The 13,166-nt window shown below is 40.9% G+C and overlaps 1 protein-coding gene across 2 annotated transcripts; it reads right to left on the bottom strand.

The window, feature by feature from the left end:
* Nucleotides 1-8,782: 8,782 nt before the first annotated feature.
* LOC114431796 (amphoterin-induced protein 2-like) lies at nt 8,783-13,155 on the bottom strand. 2 transcript variants are annotated; one of them, XM_028399428.1, is made up of 3 exons: nt 12,970-13,155; nt 12,355-12,416; nt 8,783-11,897 (listed from the first exon to the last, which is right to left on the bottom strand). In XM_028399428.1, exon 3 carries the CDS (start codon nt 11,799-11,801, stop codon nt 10,284-10,286), a length of 1,518 nt encoding a protein of 505 aa, XP_028255229.1. In that variant the 5' UTR covers nt 11,802-11,897; nt 12,355-12,416; nt 12,970-13,155; the 3' UTR covers nt 8,783-10,283. The 2 variants fall into 2 exon arrangements, with proteins under 2 accessions (XP_028255229.1, XP_028255228.1); XM_028399427.1 differs by having other exon boundaries at nt 12,355-12,402.
* Between the last annotated feature and the right edge of the window lie 11 nt (nt 13,156-13,166).

The raw sequence follows: 13,166 nt of genomic DNA, 5'->3' as shown, positions 1-13,166 counted from the left end.
AGAGACTAGATGTTTGGATGAGAAAGTATTTATTGAAGTACAATGAATGAATGAATTGTGCTTTGGCGTTCTAGACCCCAATGCGATGACCGACATCCGAAGGGGGAAAAGACAGGAGATGTGGCCGCTTAGACAGGAATCCCCCCCGGGTCTAGACCTGGTGGTGGTGAAGGAGCAGAAGAGCAGGAGATAAGAGGCCTTGCCCTGATGAGGAACTGGTGGTGCTTGGGGTGGAGGAGGGTTGCCGAAATCGATCTGAAAGACAGCTGGAGAGGAGATGGAGAAATTTTAAATGAATTGCTGAGCAGTGATTGGGCAGCAGAGAGACGGCTCGGCCGCTGATTGGTGGGGGAGTTGCTCTATATTAACCAGCTGATTAAGTGGGAGGCAGAGAGAGAGAAAAGGGACGAGGGAGAAGGAGGGATAAGTGCGAGGAGGATGATGAGGGAGAGGTGGTTGAAGGAAGTGATGAAAGAGTGAAGATAGTCTTCCTGATTGAACTTGCGCTAAGAGCTTCATTTTTGAAATCTTGTCATCATTTGATCACATTTGACCACACCAGCAGTTCTCTTTTATACCACGAGAGGGGAGCAGAGTCTTTAGTTGCTGTTGAGCAGAAGCTTTTCACGTAGATCTCTCCCATGACATGACCTTGGTCAACACAAACCACTGGAGAAATGAAAGGGTGGGGGATGTGTGGGCATCACTTTGTGCATCATGGTTCTTTTCTCAAGGCTCAGCAGCCTGTTAATTCCTCTCATTTCACATAAGCAGACTTTTTTTGCTCTACAACTTAACATAATGCACAACGCTGCATTGATGTTGAGTCCATTACTGTTTTGTTGTGTGAATGCGTCACCACCAGTAACAATGCCATCCGGACCGGCAGTGTGTTGCTAGACATTCCTGCATTGTAATGCCCCAATGCATCTGTTTATCCAATGTCTATCACTACGTGCATATTTTGAATTTACAAATAATCATAGATTAGAGTGCAGAGGCTTGTCCTCCAGCATGGATTACTCTGATATGGGAGTCGTTTGCACAAACTCCATTTTGATTATTAAAAGCAGGGCATGGAGGAGGCAAACTGTGTTTTGTTTCCTATTAAGGCGACTCTTCTCCCCTGTAAGAGGATTATTCCTGACACACGCTCAGGAATTATGTAAGGCTGTCAGAGGATAAAATCTGACATCTCCTCATATCCTGCATTTTGGAAGCTTGGTGTAGTTGTATGAGGTGTGGTAGAGCTCTGACCATGCAATATTTCTAACAAACACACCATATAACTGTGATTTGGCTTACAGTAACAAAAAGCTCAGTTTATCGTTTCTATTTATTTCTACGTTCTCTGCATCACGCCAGAGCTTGCTGTGCTACTGTACCATTATTATCTAAAGAGTTTTGTCATAACCACCTCAGTCTTTAATACCCTAAAGGGGGCATCTGCTCATTGTCATTTCCTTTTCAGGGAAATGACTGCAGACAAAATAATGATAAATAATATCATATATATATATAAACATTCGAGCCTCACAACAATGCAAGAAAGAAAGATCTACAGGAAAAGATTAGGGAGTTGGCAGGAAAACAGGACAGGAATCATCCAAACTCCTCTCTTCTCTATCCCCACCTCCCAAAAAATAAAACTTCCCTCCTCTCGCTCCTCTTTTCATTAACATATTGGATATTCAGCGTGTATAAATTCAATATTATTCTTCCCTAGTTTGAAGTATCCTAACTCAGTGGCCCTGCTGACTCTGTCAGAAGTCAAGAAGTCAGGGACACCCCTGCAAAAAAAAAAAAAACTTTTCCACAGGGAGCTGATCCCTGGGGCCTTTCTGTGCTGTGTTTGATTGAACTTGTGGTGTTTTTGTTGGTCTAGCCCATATACCTGTGCATATAGTTAAGCTATTTTAACATTTTTTAGGTTAATATTATGGAAGATCCTCAGATGAAACAGAACAGCAGATTCTTGAGTGGATTTGATTTTAGTGTGATGCACATTCTGCAAATACATTGTACATTGTAGATGAAAAAAATCAACAAATTCTAATTTATTACATGGCAAGTAAGTAAAAAGAAGGCAACCTGTAACTTTGGTATATAGGATGGGTGTCTGTTATATGCAAGAGGTCAGATGGGATCCAAACACAGACATAAGATGGCCAAGAAATCCAACAAAAGGTGAGCTTTATTACAGCCACAGATATATATATATATATATATAGATAGATATGTATATATATATATATATATACACACATATATATAGATATGTATATATATATATATACACACACACACACACACACACACATATATATATATATATATATATATATATATATATATATATATATATATATATATTAGATCAGACATTCTGAAGGACAAAACTATCACTGCCTTCCTCAGAGACAGAGAAAATTACTGCAACCAAAATACAGTCCTTTCACCTTCCCTCCCATGAAATCTGGGTCAGCTTCAGCTGTAGTGACCACTACCGTCTTTTCACTGAGAAATGTAGCCCCTCAAAACACACAGTGTTGCCTTAGAGAGTTATTGCTGTACATTTTTACATTCAAAAAACATGGATTGGTATTAATATACAATTGCCTTAAATCAATTGATGAATGATCCAAACACAGTAAAGAGTATCAAGTTTCATGTGGTCAATAAGCAATTAATACAAATCTAATCTGATGAAGAAGCATTAGTGTGGTGTAAAGGTTGTTACCTGTAGCTGTAACCAGGGGCTTATGTGAAATAAAAGCTTTGTTCTTGCTCCCCAATGGGTTTCTTCATTCTTCGTCACACTACCATCATTAGTGCCTGGCAGAAAATTAACTCACTTTATTTTTGGCAGTCATTTTTTCTATGTAATTGGCTTTCTCTCTTTCCCCTTTAACATTATATTGATTACTGGAATAATCTCATTGTCCTTAGAGTTGTAAGAATCCATTGGTAACAGTTATTATAGTTTTGACATTATGTTTAAACATGGCTGGAGCCGTTTTGATGAAGTGTAAACTGCACAGATGTTTGCTCCCTATTTCAGGCACATCTTACTGGCAATTTTACAGATAATGTGCTGTGTTTATCCTGTGAATTCAACTGAATGATCTCACACTGCTCGCAGCACACAGCATGAAAATGGCAACAATATGCAGCAATAGCTGGCACAAATCAATGTATATGCCAGATACACTTGTGTACAGTCCTAACATTACTATTCCTCCCTGTCTCATTGTGGACTAAACACTCAGCCCTTGAACAAATATTCACATTGGTCTCTGAATCACATTCTTCTTCCTCCACTCACACTGATATGCACCTTCAACTAAAGTATATTAGCAGATGAAACATCCATTCTCTTTATTAAGCACTCACTGTTTTGGGTTGAAGCACTTTGTCATTCAAAGCTTACAGAAATATATTTTGAACTCTCCGCACATCTCTGGAATTTTAAGCTAATTGTTAGATATATAGCAGAGGATTGCGTTGATATTACAGAGGGTGGTTTGCTCTTAGACTAAAGAGAATTAAGGGACCTGCACTTTATGTAAAAATTTTAAAACTGCCCAGCTTGGACCCCTGTCTGGCAGTCAAGAGTGATGCAGGTTAGACAGTGAGCTGAAACTTAGCTGTAACATTAGCTAGTGACATGCAAGCCAGTGTTTTCCCCAGGAATTTACATAAATGCCCATGTTCAACACATTAGTAGTCGGTCATTGCATTAGCAGGCAAACTTAGCTAGCTATCTATAGTTTGGGCTACTCTGTACATGTAAAGACACTGCACTGCTTCATGCCCATCGGCCTCCCTGAGCTGACCACCAGCATCAGATCCCATCACGGCTCAACCTGTCTCTGGAAACAGGATATGTACCGCAGATACTTGAAAAACCTTCACTGGACCTGGACGTCTTAGGAAACTACAGACCGATCTCCAACCTCACCTTTTTTCTAAAATATTCGAAAGAGCTGTTGTAAGTCAGCTAAATGACCACCTGCATAGGAACAGTCTGCTCGATGCTTTCCAGTCTGGATTCAGAGCCCATCACAGCACAGAAACAGCACTGCTTAAAGTCACTAATGACTCTTGGCATAGGACCGTGGACTCGTCTCTGTACTCGTTCTACTGGATCTTAGTGCTGCCTTCGACACAGTAGATCATCGCATCCTGCTACACAGATTAGAACACGAGATTAGGATTACAGGAACAGCACTGGTTTAAATCATATTTATCTGACAGATTTCACTTTGTTCATGTTAATGATGTTTCCTCCACATGTACAAGGGTTAATCACGGTGTTCCACAGGGTTCCGTGCTCGGACCGATCTTGTTCACCCTCTGCATGCTGCCTCTAGGAAACATCATCCAGAAGCACGGCATAAACTTTCATTGTTATGCTGATGATACCCAGCTGTATTTATTCATGAAGCCTGAAGAAACTGAGCTGCTAGTCAGACTACAGGCGTGTCTAAAGGACATAAAGGACTGGATGACCTTCAACTTTTTACTATTAAACTCGGACAAGACTGAGGTCATTGTTTTTGGACCTAAACATCTCAGAACTAGTTTATCAGATAATACTTTCTCTCTGGATGGAATTACTTCCTCCAGTACGACTGTGAGGAACCTTGGAGTTATCTTTGATCAAGACATGTTGTTTGTCTCTCATATTGAACAGGTCTCCAAGACCGCTTTCTTTCACCTGCGTAATATTGCTAAGATCAGGAGCATCCTCTCTCAGAGTGATGCTGAAAAGCTCATCCATGCTTTTGTCACTTCAAGACTGGACTACTGCAACTCTATTGTCTGGATGCCCACATTACTCAATCAACAGCCTGCAGCTGATCCAGAATGCAGCAGCTAGAGTTCTGACAGGAAGCAGCCAAAGGGATCATATCTCTCCTGTTCTAGCGTCTCTTCACATAATCTGTGTTTACTGTCATCCTCGTAGTTTTGTGCCTCGCTCTCGCTCTCTCTCTTTGCAGGTCTCAAGACCTGCATGCTGACCTGCAGTCCGGCCCCTGAACTCTCCTGTGCTCATTGACTTCATCAGCCCCTGCTGCTCATCTTTGCTTTGATTACTATCAAATTACTATTACTACTTATGGACTGACGATATATATAGATATCCATTATAATATAATCACTGTTTCATCTTGCTTGTCATGTTTGCTCCTCTCTCTCTCTCTCTCTCTCTCTCTCTCTCCATCCTCCCTGTCCTGTCTCCCCTTTCTTCTCCTCCTCTACCCAGCCGACTGGCAGCAGGACTGGTTCCCCCTTAAGTAGACGGGTCCTGCTCAAGGTTTCTTCCTCTTAAAGGGAGTTTTTCCTTGCCACAGTGCTCTTAAGGGGGTTCAGGCTCTGGGTCTCACGCTCTGAGTTTCTGTGAAGCGCTTTGAGACAATTTCTGATTGTAAAATGCGCCATATAAATAAAACTGAATTGAATTGAATTGAATTAACATCCAACTCCTAACAGCCATTTTCCTATTCTTACATTTGAGTCTTTAAAGAAAGTAAATCATACTGTTAATCTAGCTGGGTCATGTAGGGCACATGCAGATTTCAACCATTTGTGAAAAAGAGCACGAGCATGAATGCAAGATGTTATAACAACTATCCATTAGCGATAGCAGTATTAATAAAGATAAAATGTGTGTGTCACATGTGCATTTGTCACATACAAAATTGTCTTCTGTATGTGATGTAATGTAGATACTGGTGATGGTGCTAGTATGGGTCACAGTATTAAAAAAGGTAACATCCTGTTAATCATTACCTGTATCTCCCACTTTTCTGGCCAGTCACACATGTCAGCTGCCACATATACTGCCAGATGGGCTCCAATTCTTTTTGTGTGTTCAGCGTTTTATAGCATTTTTTAGTGATAATCTCCATGGTTTTTGACTCAATGTTATTTGTTTTGGATCAGGTTTACAGTAATCACGCTGCCATTTTGGCTTTTACCTTGTGTCCTGAGTGTGTATAACTACAACACATAGTCAATATTTTTGAAGTATTACGACCAAAACTCCAAGAATAAGAAGACATTGCAAAGAACAGTCCTGCAGGATGTAATAAACTGCAACCAATTTATCGCCAAGAAGCAGCTTTTTTTTTACTGACCTCATTGATAGTTCAGATATATTATCTTTTTATCCTGTGGGTAATAGTATAGTATAATGTCTTTGTGCAATATGGTGGTACTGTAGAGGCATATGAACCAGTAGGTACGCCATGCATTCGAAAATGTCATTTTTACAGAGAGGTTTCTTGCATATCTCACATCATAATGACAGAATACATTTGTATTACTACTGTATGTGCTGTAGTTTCTTGGTTCCTGCTATGCAGAAGGTGTGATTACTAGTGGACTAGTGGACAGAACCATGATCAGGACATAGAGGGTGCAGTTCAAAGGTTAACATTAATAAAATCATGTTAATTAAATAATGGGAGCAATTTGGTAAATTATTCCACTGTCTTAAACGTGTTCACATTAATGTTTCAATTTCAGCTGCAACCCACACATTCATTACACTCCTCCAGCATTTGAATTATAGATAGACAGAAAATAGCTACATTTATATTAGGAGAGATTGAACTCTTGGACCATATTTAAGTATCTAATGTCTCAACATGTTTGAGAAGAATTAAAATTTACTGCATGCAAATGATTATAAAACAAAAAAGTAATATAATACATTGAATATAATCCGATTTTGGCATTAAATCGTAAAGATTGAAGTGAATGCAAACATCAGACCCATGCATATTGAAATATTGATCATCACTATACTTCCTGAGCGGCTAGCATATGGCAATAACCTGTCTAAGAATACTAAAGTGAAGGTTTATGACAAGCATCTTTGAATCTATGCAAGATTGGAAAGTAGTGATTTGGACCAGTCCACATAAAAAACCTCTAAAGCTCTGCCGACCGAATCCCAATGCTGATGAGAGAGCGATAAAAAATGAGAAATAGTTGCTTAGATAACTACTGTTTACATCTGGATAGTGCAAAGCTGTCTCAGAATGGACAATATGTCCAACCTCAGTGTTCAAATTCCCCTGCTTTCACATGTTTGTGGGCGGTGCAGGTGATCTAAGAAACCCCTCCCGGTTACGCTCTCGTGCGATATACGCACTGTGCAGTCAGAGAGAGAGAGCTAGCGGTGGGAGCACATGGACATTCGGTGGGGATGAAGTTGTGCGTAATTAAGCATAAACCACAACAGTCATCTGTACATCTAAAGCCTGTAATAAAGCCATCAAACCAGATCCAGTTGCTGCAGTTGCTCTTTCTGACAAGACTTAGGCCAAGCTTGTGTACACCAGCACCGTTCATTCTATTAACTAAATAACACTCAGTTAGCATGCTAATGTTGAGATCGGTGGCATGAATATACAGAAGTGTATGTAGGGAAGTAAGGGTTCAGATAAAAGAAGTGGTCTTTGCCACGGGTGATTGGAGACAGTGTAATGCCGTTCATCTAGGGTAGGTATCAGGTAATGAGATAATGGCACATATCTTGGCCATCCATGGGTCCATCTATCTCCTAGTTAATCTGAGTATAGGCAAAGTATTGGAATGTGAGTGGACCAGGTAGAAATATGCTTATTGGAAAATTTGAATGTTTTATCATTGAGGACTATGGAGGTTAACTCACTTTTGGATGCAGCTTCTTGGGCACTTCAGGAACATGTTGTCTTCTTTCTCAGCCCCATACTGTACCATATTTCTATCTACAGAAAGAACCGCACACAGCACACAAACAATAACAACATTCATTATCACTACTGTTTATAGAAATAAACCAATTAATAAAAAGCTTCACTCATTCAATTTCACTGTCTGTCTCTTTCTGTGTCCTTGAAATAACGTACATATCATTCAGCCAAGTGGCCACTTGAAGCAATTGGCTAACTGGAACAGGAAATTGAGTTGTTAAATGTTGACTCCTGCAACCTGCAGCACATTTCAAACAACACACTCCAAATGTCACCATGCTGACCTGTGAAAAGCACCTTGTTTCGATGTGCAGCAAAAGACACTTAAATTAGTCCCAGTGGGATCTATCACCACTAGAAGCCTTTATTCAACACCTGCCATTGGCCTGTCACCTCTGAAAGCATGAAGCTGTAGTAAAAAGGCTCTTAAATTACTAGACTTTCATACCAAATGTCTTTTCAACACCACACATAAGACAGAAAGATGGGAGGTTTTAAAGTGGTTTGGGTTTTTTTTCTGGTAGTGACAGGAAAGGGTTGTAAGAGGATTTCTGGAAAGGCGATTTGTTGACTCACTAAGAGGTTATTTGGCATCCTAAAATCCGCCTGATGTAATGCTGCTTTTCAGTTTAGGTCGGGGTGACCAAAAGAAATCTGACCAGAGAGAACAGCCAAATGTGATGAAACAAGAATACAAGTTTTACTCTTGTATTCAATTATAAGAACACTCCCTTTGGAAAATGGAACAGTTATTTCATACATTATTATCACAGTCATGTCAAAGAGTTGCCTTGACTTGTGTTTAATAAAGCTAAATATCAGACACAGGTAGCATAGACATGTACAGCTCAGGAAACTTAACATGGCTCTTGGTACCTTCAGAATGATTCCACACACCTACAAAAACCTAACAAAGGCAGGATGGAGGAATGTGGGTCACAGTGGGCTCCGGGGCAACCTGGCAAACTACTTCTGGTTTTTGTAACACTGATAGTGGCTGACTTGGACTTCATCACAGAGCCCAAGCTCCCCTTCTGTCTGACATGATAAGGATCCATTCCCCAGTAACTGTGTAAAGCTGTGTAACAAGGTGGAGGACAAGCTGAAAAGTCTGTTTATAACAGGACGAATGAAGATCGAATTGACAAGCGTCCCGTCAGCTGAAGTGTCAAACCTGCATGGCAATTTTCATCATATAATTTCACACACTCAGGCTCAGACCACACACACATTACAAACAAAATACATGTATTCTTACACGTTATACACGGATGAAGATCAGTGGAATTTTCCTGAGGTCTCAAAGGATTGAGAGGAACACTCCTCAGGAGAAATATCACCTGATGCCTACATTCCTCACAATGCATCAACCTCATAATATTATATGTTCCTCACTCTCACTAATAATCAAAAACATTTAACGCTGGCTGGTGGATGTCTACCGAACATAAGTATGTTTTTGGTCACATGTTTGCACTGTTGTTTTAAAGCTGAAATAAGTAAAAAGGACATTTGCCTCTTTAAATATTGACAATATATGTGATTGGAAACAGGGATAATAACAGGATATTGGAGTGAACCAAAACATTAAAGTTGTGGTTCTAAAATGCTTTATATTAGCTACTCCTCCAAGATTTCTAACTATACCTACATAGCAATTATCTTCATTTTAAAGCAATAACATTTGTTGATATGTTTTCATCTGGAATATCCAGTTGTGATGGACACTAGTGACTTAAGTAGGTTTGGATGAATATGCACATTTAAAATCAGTTTGACCACCACAGTGATTAAACTATGTCACACTTGGCTCATTGCAAACAATGAGAAACATTGCATAGTGCAGTTTTAAATCTTAAAGTAAATTTTAGCACAAACCAAATCCAGTTGTATAACTGTGGTGGCACAAATGTGAGAAAATAAACCAATCAATCAAACAGCCTTTTGTCATTTGAGTCCATTATGTTTTTTTAAAGTCTGCATCTCTTACTTCAAATTCATGGCCCGTGTACGGATCCCTTATATTACTGTATAAATGATCTTCAACAGCTACACATATGCCTGGCATGTTTGGAAAAAATATGCTCCACAGCAAAAGACAGATGGTTAAAAATAACAAGGGCCTCTATGATGACATTTTTCACATTTCATGCTGTACATTGAATAATACCTAACTTATCAAATCAGGTGGGAATTTTCCTCTCAGCCCAATGTAAATGTAAATGTAAAAAAACAAAAAACAAAAAAAAGACACCCACATTTAGATAATCTGTGTGATCTTTGCAACAATTTTCTACAGCAACATTTCCATATGAACCCTTATTATAAAAACAGACAGCACTTACAGTGGCTGCCCACAAAGGGATTGCAGTTTCTGCTTTTGCCTAAATACACAAACTCCAGAGTGCATAACTACTTCACAAGAATCACATTGCACTACTTCACATCAAATGGATTTTTTTTTCATTAACAAGAGTAAATAAATCGTTTGGGTCTAGTCTGTAAGAATCCAGCAGGTATTTCCTTTCTGTCTGTCTATGCTACATGAGCAGCATCTGTGAGGGACTGCCCCACTGTCCTACTTCCATTCTTTAGAATTCCCTCAGTGGTAATATGATCCAAGTTCATTGGTGGTGTTTTTGCGCCGCCACTGTCACAGTCCTCTGCCTGAGGTTCTAGGAATGCCACCCTTTTTCCATTTGAGCGTCGCTGTGCTGACTCTACCTCTCTGGGATCCGAGCAGATCATAAGGGCTCGCCCACCACACCCCCTGGACCCGCCGCCCCTGCTTTCCCGACAGCGGCAGGGGGTGAGGTAGAGATAAAGCAGCACCAGTATGATGCTGACCACGCAGGAAGCAAGAGTGGTGAATGCAGTGTTGAAATGTTCTGCAGTGCTGCGGTGTGCTAAGCCACTGGCAGAGGTAATGCTTACATTTCCAACCACTACTGTGACCTCCAGAGATTCGCTGGGGTTATAGTGGCGTCCACGGGCTACCACGCATCCATATGTACCAGAATCTTCTTCGAGTGCTCTGCGGATTTCAAGGGTGCCATTGGTGTGAACTGTTAGGCGAGCACTTGAATCATTGGTTGATGAATTCAGTGCCATCGTAGGGGTGATCCAGAACACCAGAAGCCCCTCCTGGACAGGCAAAGTCAACTCAGGGCATGGTACTCCCAGCCATTTACCAGGCTCTACTTGGTATGTCTGTGTCTCACGGGACATGTCCGACACTCCCTGCTGTGTACAATTATACTGTGATGCTTCATTTACTCTGCATGGGTATTCACTTCTGAAATTCACCATAGGGCGGTACTGTTTCCATATCCAGTACTCCAACAAGGCCAGCAATGCACAATCACAGACTAGTGGGTTTTCCTGCAAATATATTTGTCCATGGCGGGTGAGAGACAGCAGGCTCTGGATGGGCACCTCAGAGAGTCTGTTGTAAGACAAGTCAAGAAAGGTCAGGTTACGGGGCCCTTCAGGTTCCTCATAAAGCCCCAGTGGGAAGGCAGTCAGTCTGTTGGCTGAGAGGTAGAGCTTCTGCAGACTGTGAAGGTCTCTAAAGGACCCTGGGTTGATCTGCACAATCCAGTTACCAAACAGCAGCAGCTCTTTCAGTTCCTTCAGCCCAGTGAAGACAGAGGAGTTTAGCACAGTCAGGTGGTTGGAGGAGAGATCCAGGTGCAGGAGATGCGGTGTCACAGTGAAGACATTTATCTCAATTCGGCTGATGGAGTTTTTGCTAAGAACTAATGTAGTAAGTCGCTCAAACATGTGGGAAATCCAGTCCACATGCAGTGCAACAAGGGCGTTGTGGCTCAGGTCCAGCCGTGCGGCATAGCTCGGTAGATCAAAGGGCAGCACCGACAGATTGCGGCCGCTGCAGGAAATGATATCACTGGCACAAAAGCAGTAGGGTGGGCAAGGGGCCACAGAGGGAAGGAAGCCAAGACACAGGAGGACCAGTGCGGCTGCAGCAGCAGGGTTGCAGCGGCTGCCCGCAACATCAGTGTTGGCTAAAAACTCTGACGCAATGGGATGCATCCTGGCTCTCCCTCAAGATGGGATCTCAGGTTACCGTCTCACTGGGTGTGCACATGTCAGGTTCACGAGCAGCTGATAATGCAGGGCTTTTATGAACTAAAGAGAAGAGACAAAGAAAAAAAGACAATGGAAATACATTTTTGATATTTTAAGTTCGACATCTCAGAACATTTTGTTTAACCCTCACAGAAACAGGACACAGTAAAATAAAACATGAATTAAGTGGTAAGTAGACACAATAAAAAAATAAGGACCAAACAGGTAAAGGCACTGCATGCATGTCATTCTAAAAATAAATTGTAATCCACATTTAAATACTACAGTGATGGCTGCTTGCATCATCCACACATGACGACTGTTAGTAAATGCTGGAACAAGTGTAACTTAAACCATGGACATTAGTAATACCCCCCCCCCCCCCACACACACACACACACACACACACATTTTCCAGCATTGCTCGATGTTTACTTTGCTTCAACTCACACACTTATGTGAACAATTTTAAGGCTATCTAGCTATATGATAAAAGCAAGAATGTGTAAAATGTTACCATTGTATGATTTTACAGCTCTTCATTTCCAGCTGTTTCACTGTGAATCTGCAAAATAACAACTTAGAAAGAGTTAATCAGATTACCAGTAAAGAAGCCCTGGAATGGAAAACATACCTATGTAATAAACAGAAAACTAATGGGATTATCACACATATTCGAATAATTTCTGTGCCAAGTATTTCACATTAATACCAATCACACTGTGGTAAATCTTTCCTGTCACCATAAACTTCGTTTTGGACTGTTAATCAGACTAAACATGACTTCTTATTGGTCTGGCACATTTTTGTATGCGTGTTTGCATTAATATCTTTCTTGTCTAAAATAATTTGATTGACTAAAAAACTGTAATTATTTTCTCAATGCATATTTGTCATCTTTGATGACAGTATTTTCTGTTTCAACATCCCACCAGATTGTCAGTGGCAGTTTACAGTGAAGGAATAAAAATACTATAAATATTTCAGTCATAAACACAAAAAAATTGCTATAGAATTATACCTATCATAATCTGCCTAAATAATCCAGCTGTGTCCTCTCCTGCCCCATGCCCCGTGACCCGGTGGAAAAGTACCGCACATTTGAGGAAGTCAATGCAAACACTCAGCTTACCTTTACGCTGCCTGTTCATATCATCATCCCCTCTGCCTTCACATCCAGACGCGCTCCTCGGACGCGCCGCGTGCGTGAATTCTAAGATCCGGACTGTAACTCTGCTCTTTTTTGGGTAAAGCGCATCGTGGTTAATCCACCGCCAGCGTGAGGAGGAAGCAGCTAAACTGTTCACCTGCAGGTCGAGTTGCATGTCC

The sequence above is a fragment of the Parambassis ranga genome, chromosome 2, assembly GCF_900634625.1.
Source record: "Parambassis ranga chromosome 2, fParRan2.1, whole genome shotgun sequence".
NCBI classification, from domain to species: Eukaryota; Metazoa; Chordata; class Actinopteri; family Ambassidae; genus Parambassis; species Parambassis ranga.
Note: the sequence above shows the minus strand (reverse complement) of the source record. Positions and strands in the feature narration are given on the sequence as shown.

Coding starts and splice junctions, on each gene's coding strand:
- LOC114431796 (XM_028399428.1), bottom strand. CDS start 11,801: ATGCATCCCATTGCGTCAGAGTTTTTAGCCAACACTGATGTTGCGGGC.